We start from the raw sequence: 24,233 nt of genomic DNA, 5'->3' as shown, positions 1-24,233 counted from the left end.
TGCAGCCGTGGGTGCTGGAGCAGCCATGTGGAGACCCCTGCCAGCACTGAGATGCTTACACATTCACTGACTCTGCTTTCCTCCTGCAGTTGGCATCATTGTGTCTGTTTTGTGGGAGGACTTTGTGAACTGGAGTTGGACATATGGGTTAATGGGCTAATGTTGGACTTGTGGGCTTGGGCAGCACTGGGTTGGGATGTTTTCTTGATGTGTACTTACCCTTTATATAAAACTCTCTTTTATACATGAGCTTCTGTGGATTTGTTTCTCATAATGTACCCAGACTATTACACATCCCTTCTGTAAGGGCATGTCCAATTGTCTACAGATGGGTTTTTGGTCTCCACTCCGCACTTCCCCTCATTCACATTGAAATGTTTTTTTGTTCTGGGTCTTTGATGCCTGATTCCTGATCCCATGGACACCTCATGATCACACAGGCTCGTGTGCTTCTTCCATGTGGGCTTTGTTACTTCTTAGCTAGATGGCTGCTTGTGTATCTTCAAGTTTTTAAGATCCTAGACATTGTATCTTTTGATAGCCTAGGCACCATCAGCTTTCTTCACCACATTTGTCTTTAGCGATCATGTCAGGGAAGGTGAGCATCATAGAATGCCAGCTTATTAGAACAAAGTGTTCTTGCACTGAGGGAGTACTTGAGTAGAGGCCTAATTTCCATCTGCTGCCTTACTACTTAACAAATAAATATATGTACATAGATCTGTTTCCCTATTGTTTTATATAATTGTATTTACATGTGTACATGCCTATATTTAGACCTCTATAAATGTTGACTCAAGGAATTCTTCAATGTTACTGGGGTTCAACGAGAAGGGAGGAAACCAAGATGCTAAGATTGTGAGCCTGATAACTGGGAAGAAGTCCAATTAGGGCGCCGGTAAGACAGGGCCCTTTTGGAAGAATATGATGGGTTTTTAAAGCATGCTGACTTTACGCACTTTCAGGGTGTACACATGGACCTTTCTAGTCAACAGGTGGAAATGTGGAGCTGGATCTCAGGAAAGTAGGGTGTGTGTGAGAGAGAAGAATGGAAGAGTCACCAGCATCCCCCCCAGCCCCCAACCCAAGGTCATGGTTATTGAGTTAATTCTGACCCATAGTGACCCTAGAGGAGAGAGTAGATAGAGTCTTCCTTTGGAAAGGCGGGAGCTTGGCTTTTTCATGCCAGTGACCCAGCACTCACGGATGTCAGGCTTCCTTGTCATGAGAGAACGGTGATGGGGGTTCTAGAAGACCCGGTCTCTGCTCTCATTGATTGAAACCTAGCTGAGGAGACTAAACAAATTCCGGGCAAGGGGGCCTCAATAGACTTCGCTCTTGAAAGCCAGTGCTTCAGGGTTGGTCATTGATGGCCCGAACAAGTGTTGTTCTCAGGGTCTGCTTTTAGACCACAGTCTCACAGTTGTCAGGGCAGGGATTGACCTTGGGAGGTCCCAGGCACTGGAATTCCCAGAATGAGAACCCGGGCAAGGCTAGAACGGGAGGGGCAGAAAGCAAGGTGGTGTTGGGGAAATAGATGAGATGAAGGCTGTGTGTATGAGAGAGAAGCAGTCCTGCTGAGATAGGCATTCCGCATAGGGAACTGACTTGTAGGCATGCCAGCATTCCAAAAGTCAGACCCCAGCTTCCCAGTGGCTGGAGCTCCCTTGTCATGGGGAGATAATGGGTTGGCATGAGCTATCTCTGGTCAAAGTCTCAGAAATAACCATAAAATACAAGCAAACTCCCTGCCATTGAGCCCATTCTGACTCATAGCTAGTCTATAGGTCAAAGTGGGACTGCCCCTGTGGGTTTCGGAGGCTAAATCTTTAGGAGAGTAGAAAATCTCTTCTATCTCTCCTAGAGCTATAGGTGGCTTCAAACTGCTGACCTTGTGGTTAACAGCCCAGTGAGCAGCCCTCTACACCACCAGGGCTTCTTAGAAGCCAATAGAACTGGGGAAGCCTTTGCTAGAGAAGCCTCCTGGAATAGGGAAAGAGTAATATGAAACTATGTCAATGAAGAAGGATGCCAGTCAAAGACATTAGAAAGCTGAGGAATAATGATAACTTATATGATGACTATAAACACTCTGGTAATAACACTAGCTAAAACAGCTGGCTCCAATGTGCTAGGCAGCATGCCTAGGGTCTGATGTGGGTATCCAACCGAAGCCTAGCAACAATGCGTGAGGTATATATTATTGTTATCATGCCATTTGACCAATGAGGACCTGAAGGCTGAGAGGAAAGAAATGTGCAATCACATAGCTCCTTGTTGGATGCAGGATGTGAATTTAGGCAGTCCGACTTCAGAATTTCTCTTCAGAAAGATAGAGCAGTTTCCATTCAGACAACAGCTTCCACTTTGACAACACAGGGGAAAGCAGGGCTCAACTGGAGGATGTACACGCCCTGCCAGACTGAGGCTCCCCGGAGGATCCCGTGAGGTCGTTCCTGGCTTTGGTTAACAAAGAATAGTTTCTCTACTTACTCGGAACTGGCCACCGCTGCCGTCATCCAACTCCAGGATATATCCTTCAGCGGGCACTCCGGACAGAGGGGGCTGTTTCCAGGACAGGGTCGCGCTGTTGTTGTGGGTACAGCACTCTTCCAGCTGTAGGATGGGGGTTGCTGGGACTGGAGAGGAAGCTAAACAGAAATTAGTGCAACCCTGGCTTCTGCTGAACTGCAAACACTTCCAAATCTTGGGCGATAGGCATCCCCTTGACAAACATGCGACTGGAAGTCGCCAGCTCTGGGTGGATGGGGGACGTACACAGGATCTTTCCCAGAGTCTCTGAGAGTGAGACTGGTTCATGAGCAATGTGTCTTTTCCCCAGGCTCACCTCAGTTTTGGCACCTTAATGGTAGCAAGAGATGGGGGCACATACGCTCACACCACTGCTCTGAGCCAAAGAAGGCATTGTCCCTAAGAGAAATGTTTGACATGGGACCTGAGTGTTTAGCATTGTCCACTGACATCTATTTAACCTATGACACAGCTGAACCTGTAGGAGTCCTAGTGATGGAGGGGGTATGGCCTGGGCTGATCATTGCAAGACCTACCCACTCCCCGGAGAAAGACAGGGCTTCCTGCTCCTGTGAAGAGTTGGTTTCAGAAACTCCCAGGGCCAGTTCCACCCTGCCCCGATGGTTGCCATGAGTCGGCATTGAGACGGCATTGACTGGATAGCAGTGAGTTCGTTTGGTTGGGGTTTAGCGCGGCTGGAACCATGCTAACACTTTCGTCCATTGTAGTCTATGTTCTAAGTCAATTCGCAAACTGGAGTCGGCTTGATCTGAGAGAGGGCTCTGAAAGAACATTTTATTCTATAATTTAAAAGAAACCCTAGATAGTCTACTCAAGGTCTTGTGCAAGCTCATAGCTATGGACATGCAGTTTTGAAATGTGGGGCCAGCGACACAGTAGCGCTCTCCACTTCCAGACTTCAGAGGATTGTGACATCATTTCATCCAGGCCCTGGCCCAACCCTGCACACTGAACACCTTGTCTGAGCCTACAGGAGCCTGGGGGTGGCAGAACAGGGCCAAGGGACCCTCCTGGCCTGGGGAGCACCTGTCACGGTGTTACTATTTATGGCACCACCTCTCCTCATTAGGGGGAGAATCTTTTTTACTATTTAAAACTGCAGATCAGGTGAGTCTTCAGACAAACCGATGTAGTTCTGCTTGTGAAGGACTAACCCCCGACTTTAACATACGATCTCAATATAGAGAGTTGACAACAACATCTTTATTAACTCCGCTAACATATTTTAAAGCATCACAACATTGATTTATTTTTTTAGCACTTCAATAAAAGGAGGGAACGGCTCAGACCAGATCCAGGGACATATAGATGATTTAAATGCTAATCATGTATCAAAATTGGACTCTGTGTTGCCTGGAATTAAATCTGCCCTTTGCCAGTTAGCCCAACAGTTCATTTCCCAGCAGTTGCCGAGACAGTTTCTATGGTGGATAGCCTAGAAAACAAAAACCATGACGACAACGTTGAGATGTGAAGATGATTCAAAAGTAGGTCACTGGTCCAGTCTTATGAAACCGCCCGAGCTACTCAATCACACACACTTCATGCAAGATTCATGGCCCACGACTGGCATCAATCCACTTAGCGTGCTCTCTTTCTCCCTTTGCCTGGCATCAATCCAGTTAGGGGCAGAGATTGTGCTCCAGGTTTCAAGGGTTTGGCTGGCATCTCCATGGAGAGAATGACTGCTTCCATCTCAGAGGTGCTCAGAACCTCTGGATTTGGAGGAAGGAAGATAAATTTGCCCCATCGTTGAATACACAGACGGAAGGAATGGATGCAAAGAGATTGCCAATTGGATGCAAAGCCATGATGTAGAGGTTGAAAGTGGAGGGGTTATTGCTTCATTATTAATGGTAGGAACTTGTTTTCCCATTAAAAAAAAAAAGAACGCATTTCTAACATGTTAACTGGGCAAGTAAACTGGCGCGTTGAAGTAAATCCTTCTCCACACCCATCTCACTCTCTCATTTTCCTTTTTGTTCATGTTTCAGGCAAGTCCACATTTTATCAGTTATAAAGCCAAAGACTGAGATCACAAGATGGCTTTGATGGGAACCAGGCAGACACTGCCCTGGCAATGTCTTTAATAAGAAGCTCGAAGTTACATTGTAGAGGTGCAATTGTACAGGTGCAATTGTACAGGTGCAATCATAGAATAAACCGAGATCGTGTGTAATCAAAACATTGGAACTTCATTTATTAGTGCTCAGAGGATACACTTCAAAAGACCAGAAAGGATAGAAAAAAGTCTAACCACTTGCTAGTATTTAGATCTTGATATTGGCCCAGATTTTAAGAAATATGCAAACAAACCAACAAAAGAAAGAAAGCAAAAGAGGGGAAAAAAGAGAGAGTGAAAAAAGGAGCGAATAAACTCAGGGACAACTGCGTGGCAAAGCTGTTTTTAATGTGCTGAGAATTCGTTTGGTTTTCCCTTATTCATCCCCAAATATGGTGCATATCAAAGGCAAATGTGGCAAAATGACAGCCTCATTAGCAAAGACAAAGGTTGGCATCTTAGAAAATTAGGTTTTATGGTGGGTGTTATGTTACCCTTTTTCACTTTATTAGGCATAAAAAAATGGTACACACACACACACACACACACACACACAATCCAAAGTATTACTTTCAAATGAATTCACCTCCTGTGATTTGAAACTAGCGCCATAGTTTCTGAACCAAACTCCCAGGAACAATAGTCTATCTGGTTGAAAGTCCTCTCGTTGGTGTTACCCTCGCTACCTTGATCTTGAAGTCTTTCCTGATTATTCCTAAGCATCTTTGTTTTCTCCTTACGGCCTACTTCCCCTGGACCTGATCAGAAATCCACTGCATAGCTTTTTTTTTTTTAAGCCTGTAAAGTCAAGCAGCGGCCTAAAAATATCTTTTGTCAGAGACAAACCCGCTGCTCTCGAGTACACCATAGGTTTTCCAAGCTGGTAAGACTGCTACATCGTCTCCAGCAAAGCAGCTAGTGGATTTGAACTGCCAACCTACTGGTGAGCAATCCAACACTTCATTACTGCTCCAGTAGGGCTCTTCTCTTGGATACAAGGAAGATGTCCTTGATAAAGCTTGGGGAAGCTTGAGGTAGAATTTAGTCCCTTGCCTACACCAGTGAGGTAGCTCAAAATGTTATTCTGCAACAGTGGCCTCTTATGAGTATAATAAAGGTTTCTAATGTCTTCTGTCTCCAAGCCCACTCTACTCTGAACCATATTGAACAGGAACACCTGGAGGACATCCGAAAAAGGGTGTTCCCATGCCACCCCCCAGACGGAGTCATCGCCCCTGTGCCAGACTGTGGTGAGAGTTTTACCTGCATTCGTTCATCTATTATCACCCCGGTAGTATCCCTGCTTCTGAAACCCAGAAAGGTTTCATGGCTAGTAAATAGCAGGACAGGCTCTGTGGGCACGGTGCTTAGCAGTGTGATACACTGCTTTCAGCCTGGTGTTTGGTAACTATGTTAGAGCTAGGTCCACGGGCCTAATTCCGAGAGGACAGGTTTTTTCTGGTTCCTGTTATCAGGTGATATGATTTCTATGAATTGCTGGCCTAGATTAAGGAAATAGTTCACCTTCCGCGCTATGAATGCTGGGATGCATGTCACTGAGCTCCTCGCTGAAGATTCCTTTGGCATCTGAGTGAAGTTGAGACTCCGGCCTAGGTTCCCAAACTTATTTGGCCCACGGCCCCCTTTGCAGGAAAACACGACTCCGCGCCCCTTTAGCAATTAACATTGTTCACAGTATAGGCCATAATCCAGCATAAAGTGTAGCATCTACTTTTGCTGCTTCCCTTGTTGCAGCACCTCCTTACCCCCAGGGGGCAGTATTGTCCACTTTTGGAAACCTTGCTTTAGTTTAGAAGTTTAGAGGTACATAACTCATATCTGGAAACCTATGGCTGGCACATCGTTAAGGGTAAACATGATGCCTGTTGTGAGGCCAAGCATGAACAGTCTCCATGGGAGTGAGCCATGGTACCTACCTCTGGCTGGCTCCACACTGCCAACCTCTGGGAACCCTTTTTCTATGGTTTATAGGGGAGTCTCTTTAGATTACACCATCCTTGTCCAGGAGCTTGCTGCACACTCAGGGTTCTGATAGTCCCTGTCAGTTCATGAGATAAATTGTGTCCTTAGGTGAGTAGAAGTGCTTCAAGGGATGAATAGCCATTGGTCGATGTGCTAAAAAGGCTGGGCTAACGGTTGGCTCCCTGCTTCATCTTGCTTCCCAGTGAGCACACTGACATTTCATTTCGGCACAATGACAATGGAGCTTGGGATACTTAGGGTACTTACACAGTCCTGGGGTCATTCCCCCCCCAGGGATGGGCAGCTATCTGAAACCCACTGTTCCATACAGTGGAGGCCTGGGCAGGTTAGGAGAGAATTTTCTTTCCCCCCATTTATGGAAGAGTTGCAATGTCAGCTTAAATTGAGGGAAAATGTCCTTATTACTCACCAATAAAACAACAAAAACAAAGCTTAATTTGCATTCTGTGAGAACTTGAAGGAGCTAACACCTCTCCTACTAGTCTGGAAAGACAGGAGGATGCTTTTCTAATCAAAATACAGCCGGAAACACGTCCTTCCTAGGCGTGAGCAAAGGCAGTGCCCGCGTCCCGCTCGATCTCACATGGTTGGCAGTGACGTGGCGTCAGATCAGTGACGTCCCGCTCACACCGAGCAGCTGTAGGCAGTGCATTCTTGCCACTAGTCGCTGAGGTGAGTGAAAATATTGAAAACCAACAGCATTCCCTCTTCCTGGGATTCATGGAAAATCTGAAAATTCACTTGAGATGGCATTTCAGAAACAGAGAGATGATTGCTAAAGTTTTGAGTCCAGGTGTGAACAGATTATTTAGTTATCAGATTCAAGCCGTAGCTTAAAATGTGTATTTTAAGTTTTTTGGAAATGTCATACTTTGTACTGTACTCTACTTTTTACAATTAGAAAGCACACATTGAAATAGATATATGGTTAATTTCACAATGGTTGGATTTCTTGAACACCTTGCCAAGTGCTGGTTACATTTTTGGTCAATTGTACCTGGATCCTAGTGAGCAGTTTCTCGAGATTAAAAAAAAAAAATATATATATATATATATATTGCTGAGAAGCTGTGAAGAGTGAAATTTATTACACTGATTCGAATAATTCCCTAAGAACCATCTAGCATGATGTTGGGAAGAGTCATGCAGTTGCTTATATCTTGACAGATCCCAAGGGGGCCGGGAGAAGACTTAGCTACAGCCCATCACCTTCTACTGCACCAACATCTTTTGGTTTTTCTCTTTCCAGCTCAAGTATTTGACAGGATCAAAATTATTCAGAAGACTGGGTTCTCACTGAATTAATTAAGCTTAATGAACACAAAGCAAAGCATATAAATCAAGCCTCTGGAGAGATAACAATGAGAAATAAATTAAATTAAGATGAAGTGTTAAAAAAGAAAAGGAGAATGGAATAATTCAGTCTCATAGCAAAGGGTCTGTTAGATTAATGTCATCAATAACTGTTGTGGAGAACCCTGTGTTCCCGGTGAACTTTTACTGCAAGGGTGCTCTGTGTTTGGGGCTTTAGCATACTTGCCATTCTCTGCTCTGTGTGTCTCTATGTTTTTCCTGCATGGTGCACACAGCTGTGTCTACACTTCTGTGTGCCGTTCTAAATGGTTACGTGTCCAAAGAGACATGCAGTAGAAATGTCCTCTGTGATACACGTGCAGCACGTTAGCCTGCAGTTCCCGTCCCAGATGAAGGGCCTGTTCATTCTAACACAGTCTTTAACATCCTGCCAACTGGCCTGAGCGCCAGCATGGGCAGATGGACACGACTCGGGGAGGCAACCAATCAGGGAGGAGGAGAGGGCTCTGCAGCAGATTAAAGAGTTTTGAAGCCTGGGGGCTTTGTCCTCTCACTGTCCACGCAGCCTGTCCCCTCACCAAGGCTAATTGGGTTGGCTCAGCTTCTTCCTCTACTGCCCAAAGCCCTTCCGTTGCCCTTTGTGACCTATTTTCGCCTCTGTGCTACTTGTGATGTGACCTGGTTTTGCCTCATTGAAGGAACTGGGTGCAAACAAAGCAAGTTGTCATGGAGTTGACGCTGATGCAAAGTGGAGCTGTGACATGGAAGTGGACTGACAGGCTTTCCTGCTGAGGCACCTCTGAGCGGGCTCAAAGAGCTAGGTTTTTTGGTCGGTAGCTAGGAACGTAACTGTTTGCACCACCCAGGGACTCTTCTAGGCCCGAGAGATGGCTTTAGCCTACAGACTATCACAGTGGTATTCAAGAAGAAATGGGGTGAAACAAAAAATCCTATAGGCAAAAACTAGATTTCTCAAGCATAAGGGAACACTTCAGTTAGTTCTTGGGTGGAAAATCACTTGGTAAAGGACAAGCAATCACAGCACCAGTGAGAAGTTGTGGTTCTGGGTTCTGAAGTCCCTCCCTGGGCTTGAAACCTGAGCCACTGCTCCCAAAGGTGTGTGACTCATGCAACTGGCCTCAGTTTCCTGAGCTGCCTCTGAGGGTTGCGAGAATAAAATGAGTTAATCCATGTAAAGTGCTTGGGAGAGTGTTTAGTTTGGGGAAATAGTGCTAAGCATTTTTCTTACTGTAACAAAGCATTTTTTTATTCATAATACATGAATTGCGTAAAAACAAATTAAGGTAGCTTCTAAAGCAGGACAGATTAAATGGAAAAGATAATTGAGAATAAAAGAGAGTCAAAGGCTCTGAGGAGGATGAAAGAAGTCAATGCAGGAAGCACTGGGCCAAGTTTAACTATGTGCAGGACCCCAAGGATACCCCCTAAAGCTTGAGGGGTTATATGGATTTCTCTGTCTGGCAAAGGGAAAAGTAGATTTCTTTTGTAAGTAACAACTTTTTTTCTTTAAGCATGGACTTCCCAGATATGTATGTTTAAATCCGGAGGGGCAAAGAGCAAATCAATTTCATTAAACAAAAGCAGAAAATGGAAAATTACAGAAATGGAAGGAGAACAGATTGCCACCAGGGATGGTGGAAGGAAAGGGAGAAGGGTGTGATTATACAGGGGCAGCACAGGGGGGTCCTTGTGGTGAAGAACAATTCTGTGTCACACGTGTGGTGGCCACGCAGCGCATCTGCATGTGGGAGAAGATGGGATGGGACACAGCTGCAATGGCAGTTCCTGGATTTGATCCTGTCTTATGCAAGGTGCGGCCAGGGGCAGAAACTGGGTGAAGGGTACACAGAAATTCTACTTACTATTTTTGTAACTTCCTGCAAATGTATGATTGTTTCGAAATGATTGTTTCTTAAAAAGATCACAAACATTCTCCAAATGTCCATAAACACCTTAAGACACGGTGGGCTTTGGGTCTTAATTTTCTTCGAAAGAGTTATTTCCCTTAAGATCATTTAAAATAGTTGCACCCCCTGCCCGTCAGCCAGCTCGCCAGCCACACAAATCTCAGAGAGATCTTGTCACATCCTTCAATCACATGACCTCATTTTAAAGTTGATTCCAGGTACACTCAGTCTCTCTTTTCCCTGACGAGCCCTAGTGAGCTGACACGGACCTTCTGAAATTCCCACTGATCCATGCCCAAGGCCTTTGCTTGCCAGCTGTGTCCTAGCTATGTGGAAGCTGTAGTTTCAACCTTGGAATCCTTTGATTTGAATAGATAGTTCTGCTTTCCACGTTTTAGTACTGAAAGTAACAAGACTTTACATAGGTGCAATAGTGATGTTCTCTTGGTCCCCACCTGTGCTGCTGAGCACGTGGAATGGCCGAGAGTCACAAAGGGGCAGGCGTTGGACCGATCTGACTCACCAAGAGGAGAGGTGACACAGCTACAGGTGTATTTTCTCATCACATGACAAGACAGAAAGCCTGCTTAGACTTTTGTGACATCACCCAGAGGTGTGGGTGTGCTTTCTTTCCCGCGGGGTTTATCAGCCTCGCATCAGTCCCTGGCTTGCTGCCACGGGTCACCCAGCCTTAATCCTGCTTCGAGCACCAGAACCTGCTGGGATGTTGCTCTCTGGCTCGGAGGGTCAGGCACATACCTTTCATCTGCACGAAGTCCAGCTGGTGAATGGACTGTAGCAAAGAACTGTTGTCCAGGCTCAAGTCGAAGTCCGTGGTCATCCGGGGAGTGAGCGTGCCTTTCCCCCACTGATCCTCAGTCAGGTGCACTCTCCTGATGAGTGCGTCGGAAATCTAAACACAGCAAAGAGCACACAGCCTAAGAAAACGATGCCACACTTGGAACACAGGCCATGTCTCCACCATACCCCGGCTCCAAGGAGCCCGGGCCAGTGTGGAAGAGGTGGAGCTTGCTTCTTGTGACTACAGTGACTGTCATTTATCATGCTCATCTGGACACTGTTGAGTTGGGGAGGAGGCACTATAAACACCAGGTATCCTGCAGGTGGAGCCCTGGCGGTATAGTGGCTTACACTGTGGACCGAAAACCATAAGGCCGGCAGTTCAAAACCATGAGTTGCTCCTCAGGAGAAAAATGAGGCGTTCCATATAGAGCAGCGGTTCTCAACCTGTGGGTCACGACCGCTTTGGGTCACCTGATTCATAACAGTAGCAAAATTACAATGAAGTAGCACCAAAAATCAGTTTATTGTTGGGGGGGGGGTCACCACAACATGAGGAACTGTATTAAAGGGCCACGGCATTAGGAAGGTTGAGAACCACTGATATAGATTTATAGCCTTGGAAACCCAAAGGGGCTTCGTCCTCCAGGGCCCCTCTGAGTTGAAACTGAGTCTTTATGGTTTTCCCTCAAGTTGATTTTGACTTGTGGTGGCCCTGTGTGTAGAGAGTAGAACTGTGCACCCCTGGGGTTTTCCAGGCTGTAATCTTTGGAAGTAGATCTTCCAGGCCTTTCTTCTGAGGCACCACCTGGTGGGTTCAAGCCATTAACCTTTCAATTAGGAGTTGAGCACTTAACCATTTACACCACTCAGGGACTTGATTTAATAGACCAACTCAAATGGTTGGCCAGACTATTTATGACTGATCAACAAAAGCCACCACTTCGAGAGGAGGTTCTGTTGGCCATTTGTTCGTCCTGCCAGCAACCCCAAGAATCTCATTTGCAGTGTGGGCATCCTGTAAAACTTGGATATGAGCTTTATGCAATAGTTTAGAGAAGCTGCATATGATAGTCTGCAAAGTGGAATGCTCCAACGGTTTAGGCTCACCATCTTCGTGTGGTTATCACTTTATCCTTTGGTAGGAAAATTTCCCATTTCACTTCTTATATTCAGCCTCCCTCTATCTCTTTGCCAGTTTAGTAAAATGTGAGTTGGTGGAGAGCTAGGTGTTCCTTAACAAAAGGTCCCTAATCACTGGGATTAAAACTTAAAGCTGAACTGGCTTACATCAGAGCGTCTACTAAATCAATTCACACCAAGGAACTGAGGAAACAGGCAGGACGAATGTCATCATCGACATGACATCCCTGACTTTCGGGCAGCCGCCTCGCGTGCTTTTAGTTAGACCTTTTCAGCTGGCAAAACGGTCCAGGATATACTCGTGGGAAAGCCCCTACTTCTTCTGGAAGGCAATAAAACTCTACTTTATAAAAACTGACAAGGAATTATGTTTCGTGATTAAACATAAGAAAACAAGAACGCCCTGCATTCTCAGTCTTGTAGCACCTGGTGGCAGGGATTTCCAGGAGGTCAGGGGAACTCAGCAGATCCCCTGAGCAGATGGAAATGAGGAGGTTTCATTTGGGACCCAGGCCCAGCCTGAGTCTTTGGGAGCCTATCCGAGGCATCCTAGACTCCATCCCCTGAGGCACTTGGAATTGAAACGAGTTGACACTGACCTGCAAAAAGCCACTGGGGTCATTCTCCTTGATCACCTCCAGGCAGTACTCCATGAGACCGGTGGTCTGGCGCAATTTCACTGTGCAATGAGAGATCTGATCTCTAACCACCTAGGATGGATGGAAACAGAACCATTGAAAATGACAGAGAAGCCATGCTGTCAACCTGGAGCTTTGGAAAGTTTCTTCAAACCTGACTCCAACAGCTGTCCTGTGGTGTCACTATGTTAACGAGACTCTTGTGTGGCAATGTCTGCAGTCAACAGAGAAGCTGGATTATGACGCTTCAAAGAAATTGGGAACAAGATCCACCTGAAGAGATTGCAGATGTTGAAACCCGTATTGATTTTTTATGTTTCTGACGATACTGGCTAGAATCAAATCCCTAACCCCCCTCACTCTCCTCTTTTCTGGGACGGGACTCTAGTGTGAGTTGCTCTCTTGGGAGAGAAGCCGTGGAGACCTGCAAAGGCGCTGTCGCTCCCCAAGGTGCTGAGCTCAGTGTGATGCCCACCATCTCCTACCTGTACCCACTCACTTCTAAGTGCAGAAAGCCATTGCACTTGGACTCACTCATTTTGATGGAGGCGGGAGGCTGAGGTAGAATTTACCGAACAATGAGATAATGACAAATACACGTTGGCAAGGGGTCGTAGAAGGAAATTTGGAGACAACTCACTTAGCGTCCCTGCCTCCTCTGAAAGGGGATTTAAAGGCGAATCTCTTTGCCAAGTGGTTCTGCTTACACCTGGAAAGGGATCTCGGCATCTAGAGCTTCTCCCCCCAGGAGCTCCTTTGTCTCCTGTCAAAGCGCACGACTGTCCTCAGAAAGGCTCCTTCTTGAGCGTGGTCTTCTGGGCCGGAGAAACTCGGCTCTGGCCCAGACCCTGAGCAGGTTTTGGAAGCAGAGCAGGAAGTAGGGCCTTTCCAGAAATCTTAATCCCTCATGCCTTGAGGTTTGCACTGCTTTGCCAGAGGCCCCAAAGAGATCTGTTAGCCTAGATTGTATGAATAATAGCTAGAAGGGCTTTTAATGCTAAGCCTTTTCGCTAATAAAACTTGTTTTCTTCTCCTCCTTTTAATTTTGATTGTATGTTTATTTTCCATGAAAGATGATGATACCAAAACTGAAAAACAATTGTAAAACAGATGGACAAAAGCAATCAATTTCGCCACCCCAAGGCAAAATGTTAAGGCGCTCTGGTGCTGCAGTGGTGACCCACTCCATGGCTAGCAGCAAGCTCAGTGGTTGGCGCCTGCCCACGCTTCCCATTGTGGGAGAAAGCCGTAGCAGCCTGCTCTGTAAAGATCACAGTGGAGGAAGCTTGTTCTACCCTGTTCGGTACGGTCACTAGGATTGGAATCCACTAGAAGGCCGCGGGCTTTCTTTTTTGTTTAGTGCAAATTTTAAAAGCACTTTGATCTTTCCTTTTAGATTTTTCCTGGTGGCGTAGTGGGCTGCTAACTGCAAGGTCAGTAGTTCAAAACCACCAGCAATTCTTTGGGTGGGGGGTTGGGGCGCAGAATGAGGCTGGGTGCTCCCCTAAAAGTTTATAGTCTCACAAATCCAAAAGGGGGGCAGCTCTACTCTGTCCGAAAGGGTTGCTTTGAGTGACAATCAACTTGATGGCAGTAGCTTTTTTGAAGTTTTTTATACTGATTTATAAGAAACCCTTCTAGCTGCTGTGATAGTACGTAACCTTTACACTCTGCACACACTCATCTTGCAAATACTTCCCACATTTCCACCATCAATACATGTGACTGGATACATGTGTTGAGTGTCACATGTCCCATTGAGTAGCTAGGTCATAAGTAACCATTCCTGTTCACCTATTATTGGACATTAATGTTCCTACTGATTTGTTGACAACTACCTCTTTATTGTTGGTTTTTTACAGATGCTTTGTTAATTCTTTTTTACTTTTAATAAACATTATTTTTATTTTACTCTATTATTTTAATGATTTACTTTTAATAAAAATTAAAATGATGAATAAGATGTAGAGATTAGAATCCCTCTATCAGGATAGATGAAAGAGAGCAGCTTTGATGTAAGATGATGTGTTTTGTGATTTTTAGTGGGGAAGTAATCACATTTAAATTCACAGGTTGATTTATTTTTCTTTGTCATTCACTGTGTTTTTGACAACCCACTACCTCCATCTGTTGGTCTAGGCTCAAGGAATGCAAATTCTTTCATTAAAAAAAAATGTATAAAGTAAACAAGAAAGTTAGGCTTTGCCTCTTGAGGTGGTTGGGTGAGATAGTTAAAGTTTATTGTGCCAACCTGGTCGATAAACACATGTGAGGTTAATTGAAGGGTGGAGAGATAAATGGCTGGGTGAGCCTGGCCTTTCTATTTCTCAGGTCTCTTGCTTTCTGATGGTCAGAGCAGGGTGCAGCTGCCTTAGCCAGTTAACTGTTTTTACTTGCAAGGCTCACATCCTGCAAGACATCCCTGAGCAGAAGCCACATGGACCTACCCAGATGCAGCCCTGGGTGCTGGTACAGCCGTATGGAGACCCCTGGCAGCACTGAGATGCTTACACGCTCACTGATTTGGCTTTCCTCCTGCAGTCGGCATCATTCCGTGTGTTTTGTGAGATGGAGGAGGACTTTGTGGATTGGTGTTAGACATATGGGTTAATGGGTTAATGTTGGACTTGTGGGCTTGGGCAGCACTGGGTTGGGATGTTTTCTTGATGTGCACTTATCCTTTATATGAAACTCTCTCTTATATACATATGAGTTTCTGTGGATTTGATTCTCTAACGTACCCAGACTAACACAGTAGGGGGAATCATAAGTAAAACATTTAAAGATGCAAGACAGATAGAGCGAATAGGCTTCTCCTCGCTGCTGCTTAAGGCGTAACTCAGCTGCTCCCAGAAGACATCGTTGTGTTCAATGCTGCCATGTGGCAGAAACCTCGGCCGTCACTATTCATTATCCCACGGACGGTGCCGAAAGTCTGAATAACTAGCACGTTCCAGCTAGAAATCTTGTGAACAAAAGAGACTGCACTGTTGTGTTTATTTTTCAGAGGATGCAGTTCAATGGTAATTTTATGAGCTAAGTGTGTTGACATGTATACATTCTTCAGGCCTGATAAAATTCAACTTCTATAAATTTTTCTCTTGTCCTCAGTGATGGAAGAGCTGTCTGAGGGCTGGGCTTTCAGCTCACTCTTAGGAAGTCTCACTGTGGCACTGCCAAAGGGTTAGACAGGTTCTGCTTTGGTGCCTGTCTCCACAGCTCAAGCTTCCTGAAGGGCTTAATATTCTTGAGTTCCTGGCTCTCAGTTCTCTTGCTACTATTGATTTTGGCCCATCTTTTTAGAGTTTAATGAGTCATTCCACACTGAACCCAATAACCTATAACAAAAACCATTGGGATGCTGATTGCCAGGATGACACTTCAAACCTGTCGCTCTAACAGGGAAAGATAAGGCTACTTGTTCCTGTAAAGATTTACAGTCTTGGAAACCAAAATAGTGCTGCCCTGTCCCAATGGATCGTGCAGCCAGAGCGACCTCGAAGGCGGCGGGTTTGTTGTGTGGTTCTGCACAGCTGGTTTCTACTCAGCAATTCCAGGCACAACAGAATGACATGCCACCTGGTCCCGTGCCAGCCTCACAGTCACTGCTACATTTGAGCTCATGCTTGCAGCCAATCCATCTTTATTTGCTGCTCCCCTACTGTACCGAGCATGATGTCCTTCTCCAGGGACACGGGTCCCTCCTGATAACATGTGGAAAAGTATATGAGATAAAGTCTCACCATCCTCATTTCTTTCTTTCTTTTTCATTTAAATCATTTTATTGGGGGCTTGTACAACTCTTATCACAATCGATATATACATCCATTGTGTCAAGCACATTTGTACATCTGTTGCCATCATCATTCTCAAAACATTTTCTTTCTACCTGAACCCTTGGCATCAGCTCCTCATTTCTCCCCTCCCTCCCTACTCCCCCCTCCCTCGTGAACCCTTGATAATTTATAAATTATTGTTATTTTATCATATCTTACAATGCCTGACATCTCCCTTCACCCACTTTTCTGTTGTCCATCCCCCAGGCAGGAGGTTATATGTAGATCCTTGTAATAGGTTTCCCCTTTGCCCTCCACCTTCCCTCTTCCCTCCTGGTATCGCCACTCTCACCATTGGTCCTGAGGGGTTTATCTGGCCTGGATTCCCTGTGTTTCCAGTTGTTATCTGCACCAGTGTACATCCTCTGGTCTAACCAGGTTTGTAATGTAGAATTGGGATCATCATAGTGGGAAGGGGGGGGGGAGAAAGCATTTACGAACTAGAGGAAAGTTGTGTGTTTCATCAATGCTACACTGCACCCTGACTGACTTGTCTCCTCCCTGCTACCCCTCTGCAAAGGGATGTCCAGTTGTCTACAGATGGGCCTTGGGTCCCCACCCCGCACTCCCCCTCATTCAGGATATGATTTTTTTGTTCTTTGGTGCTTGATACCTGATCCCTTTGACACCTCATGATCACACAGGCAGGTGTACTTCTTCCATGTGGGCTTTGTTGCTTCTCAGCTAAATGGTCGCTTGTTTACCTTCAAGTCTTTAAGACTCCAGGCACTGTATCTTTTGATAGCTGGGTACCATCAGCTTTCTTCAGTACACTTGCTTATGCACACATTTGTCTTCAGCAATCGTGTCGGGAAGGTGAGCATCCTGGAATTCCCATTTAATAGAACAAAGTGTTCTTGTATTGAGGGAGTATTTGAGTGGAGGCCCAATGCCCTATAAATATATGCACATAGATCTAGTTCCCTATCATCATATATAAATATATTTACATATGTAAATACCTGTATTTAGGCCTCTATATATGCCCTTTGCCTCCTAGTTCTTTCCTCTATTTCCTTTTACTTTCCTCTTGTCCCAGTATCATGCTCAGCCTTCATTTGGGTTTCAGCATTTCCTCTCGGTTACATTGCCCTTGATCACTCCCTATCGGCCTCCCACCTCCTCCTTGCACTGGTTTTGAGTCACTGTTGTTCCCTTGTCCCTGGGTTGGTTAACACCACTTCCTTTCTCCCACCTCCCCCTCTCCCATGTCCCCCCGGAACCATCGGTCCCGTTGTTTTCTTCTCCACCTTGTTTATCACACCTATCCTATCTCGATAGACCTGCAGAGATAATAATATGCACATAAAAACAAGACAGTGCCAAACAAAGTGACACAGAATAACAAAATGCCGACAACAGCCATCCTCTTTTCCAAAGACCACTCTGACTGTACTTCTTCCGGATTTGTTTGTCCTTAAGGCAGTCCATGGTGGACTCAATGTTCGTCTCCAACACCATCACCCAAAGACATCCATTGTTCTTTGGTCTTCCTTATTCATTGTCCGGCTTTTGCACGCATATGTGGTGATTCAATAGACCCTGCTTTGGGTCAGGTCCATTTTAGTTCTTAAAGTGATCGCTCAGAGTATCAAACGTTTTGGGTCAAGTGTCTCTATGGCTCTTCTATTTGCCACTTTTTTCGATCTGCACAATCATCTGTTTCTACTTGGTATTTATTATGGAGAACCATTCTTAGGAAGCCAAGCCATGTCACTTTCTCCTGAGAGATGCATTTCTGTGCCCTTGGCTGTGGCACAACACATAAACCCTTGGCGACATTCTTGTAGCTTGCTGGACTCAATGCTTCCTTGTCTTAGGAAATGTGCATGTGACGGAATGACCTACATAGGGGCTGGAAAATAAATCTTTGCGCTTTCATCTGCATTAAAGCCTAAATCAGCTCTCATGGGATAAAAGAATTAATCTGTAGTCCATAGTTCGTGGAAGGCTTTTACAATTTTATCACCAGAGCCACCATCTGCTCTGAATGGTAAGCCTATCAATTACTTGAAGTGTTTTATTTTGTTAAGTGGCAAATTTATGAAGGTCATTTCTTGGGTCAAGAATTGACACTGACACCTATTAGGAAAAGGGTAGAATAACATTGGAATGCTGTGACTTTTTGAATCCACAGGCTTGTTCAATAGCATAGAGCAGCCATGACAGCATATACTGCACCAATGTAAAATGTTATTCTATCAATTACATTTTCCCATTCGATCTGCCTTCCTCTACGAGTGCACATGATACAACCCACATCAAGAACTAATGGTGAATTAAGAACGATTTTATTATGTATCCAATTTTGATGTTGACGCCTTTCCCATCTCTACCCGACACCTGACATATGGCTCTTTAAATTTTCTTTGTTATTTTTTCTGGTAATAGCCTCTCTCATGGTGAATTTTTAGGCTAAGTAAGCATTAACCCCATGCCTCTTCTCTTTTAGGTATCCATCTTCAATATAATCTATATTGTCATCCCTTGATGATTTAAAACAATTTCCCTTAAGCATAGGCAATCTTTCCCTATTTAAGGTACTGTTATTTTTAGGTATTGCTGTTGAATCAGTGCCAACTCATAAGAACAACAGAACAAGGCCCTTCCCGGTCATATTCCATCTTAACAATTGTTGCCCATAGCTGAAACCATGGTATCAATCTATCTCATTGAGAGTCGTCTTAACTACCTGGTGCTGCTATAAAAGAAATACCACAAGTGGTGGCTTTAACAAACAAAAATTCATTTTTCACAGTTGTGAGGCTAGAAGTCCAAATTCAGGCACAAGCTGTAGGGGAATGCTTGTGTTGCTCTGTTGGCTCTAGAGGAACATCCTAGTGTCTTCTGCTTGTTTCCTGGTTCCTTGGAAATCTCCGTGCACTTTGGCATTAATCTATGCACATCTCTGCTTCTCTCGATTACTTGTTTAATTTCTTTTACATCCAATGAAACGGACTCTGGGGTATTCTACACTGATCCTGTCTCACTAGCATAACAGAGACAACCCATTTCCGAATGGGATTATAACCACAGCCATGGAGAATAGGGCTTACAATATATTTTTTGAGGACACAATTCAATCCATAACACAAGTGCTTTTTCATTGACCCCCCACCCCCACCCCCAAGGTATGATGTCCTTCTCTAAGGACTGATCCTTCCCGATCACATGCCCAAAGCACAGTCTTGTCCTGCTCACTTCTAAGGAACATGCTGGCTGCAATTTTTCCAAGACAGATTTGTGTGTCCTTCTGTCAGACCTTGATATATCTATTATTCTTTAACAATTCCATAATTCAAACGCATCAACTCTTCTTCAGCCTTTCTTACTCATGGTCCAGGCATACGAGGCAATTGAAAACACCAGGGTTTGGGTCAAAGGCCCCTTAGCCTGTATGTGGCATCTTTGCTTTGGGGTATTTGAAAAGTGTCCTTTGCAGCAGATTGGCCCAGACACTGCATTGACGGCATAACTGCTGCTTGCTTGGCGTTGATTGTGGACCCAAGTCAACTGAAATCCTTGACCGTTTCAATCATTTCTCCATTTATCATGATGCTGCTTATTGGATCAGCTGTGAGGATTTTTGTTGTCTTTATGTCACAGTGTAATCTGTATTAAAGAATGGAGTTTTAAAAAAGTCTTCATCAGTAAGTATGGCAAGGCCTCTTTGCTTCCTGCAGGCGAGTTTGTGCCACGCAGACTCGGAAACATGAAGACTGGTGCTTTTGATCAGGAGTGGGAGCTATACGTATCTTGTCAGGCCAGCTCCCAAGATGACAAGATGGCACTCTGAATGCTCTCATTTGTGGACTTTAGGGGAAGCGATTTGGTTGCTAAAGTCACTGTTGCTAAAGGTGAAATAGAAAATCCTCCTTCCTTCCTTACACTAGACTATGGGTGTCATCATGACATACATACACGAAACCATGAACCAAGCAGCTGTTGTCCATTTGAGTCCAAGGCATCAAATGTGCGTGTCAGAGTAGAACTGTGGTCTAATGTTTCTCGAAGACTGATTTTTTTTTGGTTGGGGGGGAGTAGAGCCCTAGACCATCTTTCTGAGGCATCTCTGGGTGGACTCAAACTTTCCAACTTTAGCTTAGTAGCCAAGTGAATTCACTGTTTTCATCATCCAGACACGCCACTACAGCTTGGAGGCATTTAAGTTAAGGAGGCTTGTTTTCAATTTCTCACATGCCAACACTCTCCCACATGGTTACAGCTAATCCATTTTCCAGTCTCCTAATGCTATCCTCTGTACTAGTGTAATTAATTCACCCATGCTGGCAGCTAATCATTTTAAAGACAAGTCAGAAGCACTTTGGCTTTTTAATCAAGAAAAAGATAATCTAGAGCTATTGATTAAATAAAGCATTCGCCTGTTTGAGGCAGTCTTGAGATGTTGAACAGTAAAGTTGGGAACTTTCTATTCCAGAAGTGTGAATGCCACCAACAGTTTTATGACTAAACATTGTAACCATTCCCCTAAGTATGCTCTCAAAATATAGGCTACTATATCTTGTACATATTAGTTTATGAAGGAAGAAGTATATTTGGTGAGATATAGCATATTGGTATGGTCCCTCTACTTTCCCCTAACACACACACACACACACACACACACACACACACACACACACACACGCCATGTGGACTTTTGCAGGGTGTGAGACACAGTAAGGTGCAGCAGATTCATGCTCAATGTCTGTATTGGGTATCAAGTCTGGCCTTAGACAAAGGGAATTTAAAAAGTTTTGTGGATGCCCTTTATCAGCTCTGGCAAATCAGTTTTCGAGTGTGTGTTTCCTAACCTACATGAGCCCCCTAACTTAGGTGAGCCCCAGTTGTATGTGGGGCCTTGGGCTCTCTGTCCCATGTGGCCCCTTTGGGGATTTTTGCTTTTACATGGTGGGAAGCCAATGACCACAGAGTCTGCCAAAGGTAAATCAGAAAGGGATTCCTCTTTAAAGGTGGGTTGTCACCAATAATAATGCAATTAAAGGATTAAAGTCACCCCTGTAAACTTCTGCTGAGGGCAGTTGAAGGGTTCAGGTGGTGCTAGTACAGGGAACAAACTGGGTTCTTGCCATTAGTTTTATCAAGACAGTTAATGATTGGCTTAATTTGTTGCCTTTTCTATCTACTAATGGCTGTAGCCAGTTATATCACATCTATGTTTAACTTCTTTGTGAGTTTAGAGAAACTTCCTTCCCCTCCATGATTTTGCTGCTTTGAATCAAAGAAACATTTCCTTACTTTGAAGCAGGGGCAAAACAGCTGATATAAGCAGTTGGCAAGTCAATAATACTCCTAATGTAAATTTGTGCTCTTAATGATATAGTTAGTTTTTGCAGATTCACTCAGATTATAACAGGAAATGCATGGTAAATAATAAAAATATGATGACATTAATGATGATTAATGATTCTAAAAAAACCTGATGATACACTAGGGCTCAAAAGTAAATATTCCATAGATAGTAACTATTTGCATATTTTGTAAATATTAAAGCTCTATAAAAACTCTATTTTAATTACCTTTTTGCATATTTTGTAAATATTAAAGCTCTATGAAAAAACTCTTTTAATTACCTTTTAGCATCATCTCTTGTAATGTAGCAACCACTCATGGGAGTTGAAGTTAAAAATTTTTAACTTTCCTATTTAAATTTATTCCTAATCTTTTATCTTTGGGGATCTGTTGCAAATGGGATTGTTTCCCTGATTTCCTTTTCAGAGTTCTCTTGGAGGAATCCAACTGACTTTTTGTATGTTGACCTTGGACCTACCAAAGTGTTGCAGAATCCTTTAATTAGTTTTGGTAGACTTCTTGTGGATTATCTGAATTTCCTAAGTATGGAATTGTGCCACCTGTGCATAAGGATAGTTCTACTTTTTTTCTGACCTATTTGGGTGCCCTCCTTATAAGTTCAAAAACATTTTCTTTCTCTACAGCTTTCTGCTATTTGCTTTAGTTCACCATATTCTGAAAAAAGATATTTGACTCCTGGAAATTTTTGAAATCACAGTATAGTAATAACTGTAATTTACATTTAAACATTCTTCCTAAAATATGACCACATCTGCATAAGTTTCAGTCCTTTAAAAAACGCTCTTAAAAGTAGCTCAGTAAACTGTGTGAGCTATTTTATAAACCCCAAATCCACTGTTATCAAGTCAATTCCAACAGACCGTGTAGGACAGAGTTGAACTGGCTTTCCAAGGTTGCCGCGCTAATGGAAGCAGACTGCTACATCTTCCTCTTGCACAGTGGCTGATGAGTTTGATCCTCCAGCCTTTTTGTCAGCCGCTAGCACTTCACCACCACGCCACCAGGCACCTGAACTCTGATCAGTGATAAACTCATGCCACCTAAAGAATTTCCCAGAGTCAGGGACAATCATATCCATTTTCAGTGCAGTGAATTATTTAATATGACTCTTCTAGCCATAGTCTTTGTAACTCCCACTAAATGGCTTTTTTCCCTGATGGGTCGGGGTTGGAGAAGGTGGGGGAAGATACTGATAAAGTTACATGATTCAGCTGTGAGGGGTTGCCAACAGGCTAATTGTGATTGCCATCCTTCTGGGTATACAAGGAACCCTCTCAGGATCAGCAGGGAGGGAATTTCACTACCAACAAGAGTCTGAGTGGAGTGCATTCTTTGGACCCTGAGATACCTGTCTATTGAACCTCCTTGATCCAGGAAACAGTTTTGACAGAAGAGAAGTGGCAGCATCAGAACCAAGAGCCAGCATGGTGGGCTTCCCAGCACACAGAGTAAGTAAAGTTGTGTGCCTTTGGACAAAAAGCTGCCTTGGGGAATACGATGCCTCCTGGCACTTAATTGGGGGAGCTAGATTCGCTGACCCACTTAGCTATAGCTGAGCACCTTCAGGCTGAGGCTTCTGGTGGAGTGTCATGCCCTTTGGCCATTTTTTGGCAGTCCTAAAATAACTCTGTAACATTGCATGAGCAAGGCAGAGGCCAGTGGGCCATGTGCCTAAGAGATCAAAGATCAGAGAGAGAAATTTTTTTGCAGGCTGAGCAGAGAATAGGCTGTCATGTCTGAGTGATTATATTCTGAGCTTTTGTAACCCGTTAACTCCCTTAATAAACCCCATCATTGTGAGTATTGCCTGTGAGTTCTGTGTGGCCTTTGCAATGAATTATAGAATCCAGGTGAGAACAAGGCTGCCGTGGAAGTGTGGTTGGCGGGTGGAGTAATGTCTGACCTCATGTCATAGGAATTGGCCTTGGCCAACTGATGCTGCTGAGGAGTTTGATTTCCCTTTTCCCTTGTGTATCGGGAGTAGGTCATCCCCCTACCATTTCTTTTTTACAGCATTAATGGGCTGCTTTTACAGTCTGAACATGGAGTTATGGAAAAGGACCCCCATGGGAGTACTTCTTTAGTGTGCTAAGTGAAACCATATCTCTAGTCATTCTCCATCAACAATGGCAACAACAGTACAAACAGTAAATACACTGCCGTTGAGGCGATTGTGATTCATGGTGCTCTCATGTGTTTGAGTAGGACAGTTTGCCATACGGTTGTTAAAGGCTGTCTTCTTTTTTGCAATTCTTTATTTTTTATTATTACTTTTAAAATAATTTTATTAGGGGCTCGTACAACTCTTATCACAATCCTTACGTCTATCCATTGTGTCAAGCACATTTGTATATTTGTTGCCATCAACATTCTCAAAACATTTACTTGCTACTCCAGCCCTTGGTATCAGCTCCTCATTTTCCCCTTCCCTCCCCGCTCCCCCCTCTCTAATGAACCCTTGATAATTTATAAATTATTATTATTTTGTCTTATCTTGCACTGTTCGACGCCTCCCTTCACTCACTTTTCGGTTGTCTATCCCTCAGGGAGGGGGCTATATGTAGATCCTTGTAATCAGTTCCCCCTTTCCACCCCACCCTCCATCCACCCTCCTGGTATC

At 44.2% G+C, this 24,233-nt stretch overlaps 1 protein-coding gene across 2 annotated transcripts in view; it reads right to left on the bottom strand.

Annotated features, from left to right (window-relative positions):
- TRIM9 (tripartite motif containing 9) overlaps positions 1–24,233 on the bottom strand; it is a 132,748-nt gene that overhangs the window by 23,322 nt on the left and 85,193 nt on the right. For both annotated transcript variants that reach the window (XM_045287727.1, XM_045287728.1), the window contains exons 4-5: positions 12,405–12,515; positions 10,621–10,774 (exon numbers count right to left, since the gene is read on the bottom strand). In XM_045287727.1, the coding sequence (XP_045143662.1) occupies positions 10,621–10,774; positions 12,405–12,515 (265 nt within the window). The remainder of the gene's footprint in view (positions 1–10,620; positions 10,775–12,404; positions 12,516–24,233) is intronic.

Source organism: Echinops telfairi, unplaced genomic scaffold (assembly GCF_000313985.2).
Source record: "Echinops telfairi isolate 266 unplaced genomic scaffold, ASM31398v2 ScPeMD7_18;HRSCAF=68, whole genome shotgun sequence".
In the NCBI taxonomy this organism is placed as follows: domain Eukaryota; kingdom Metazoa; phylum Chordata; class Mammalia; order Afrosoricida; family Tenrecidae; genus Echinops; species Echinops telfairi.
This window is presented reverse-complemented; position numbering and strand designations above follow the sequence as displayed.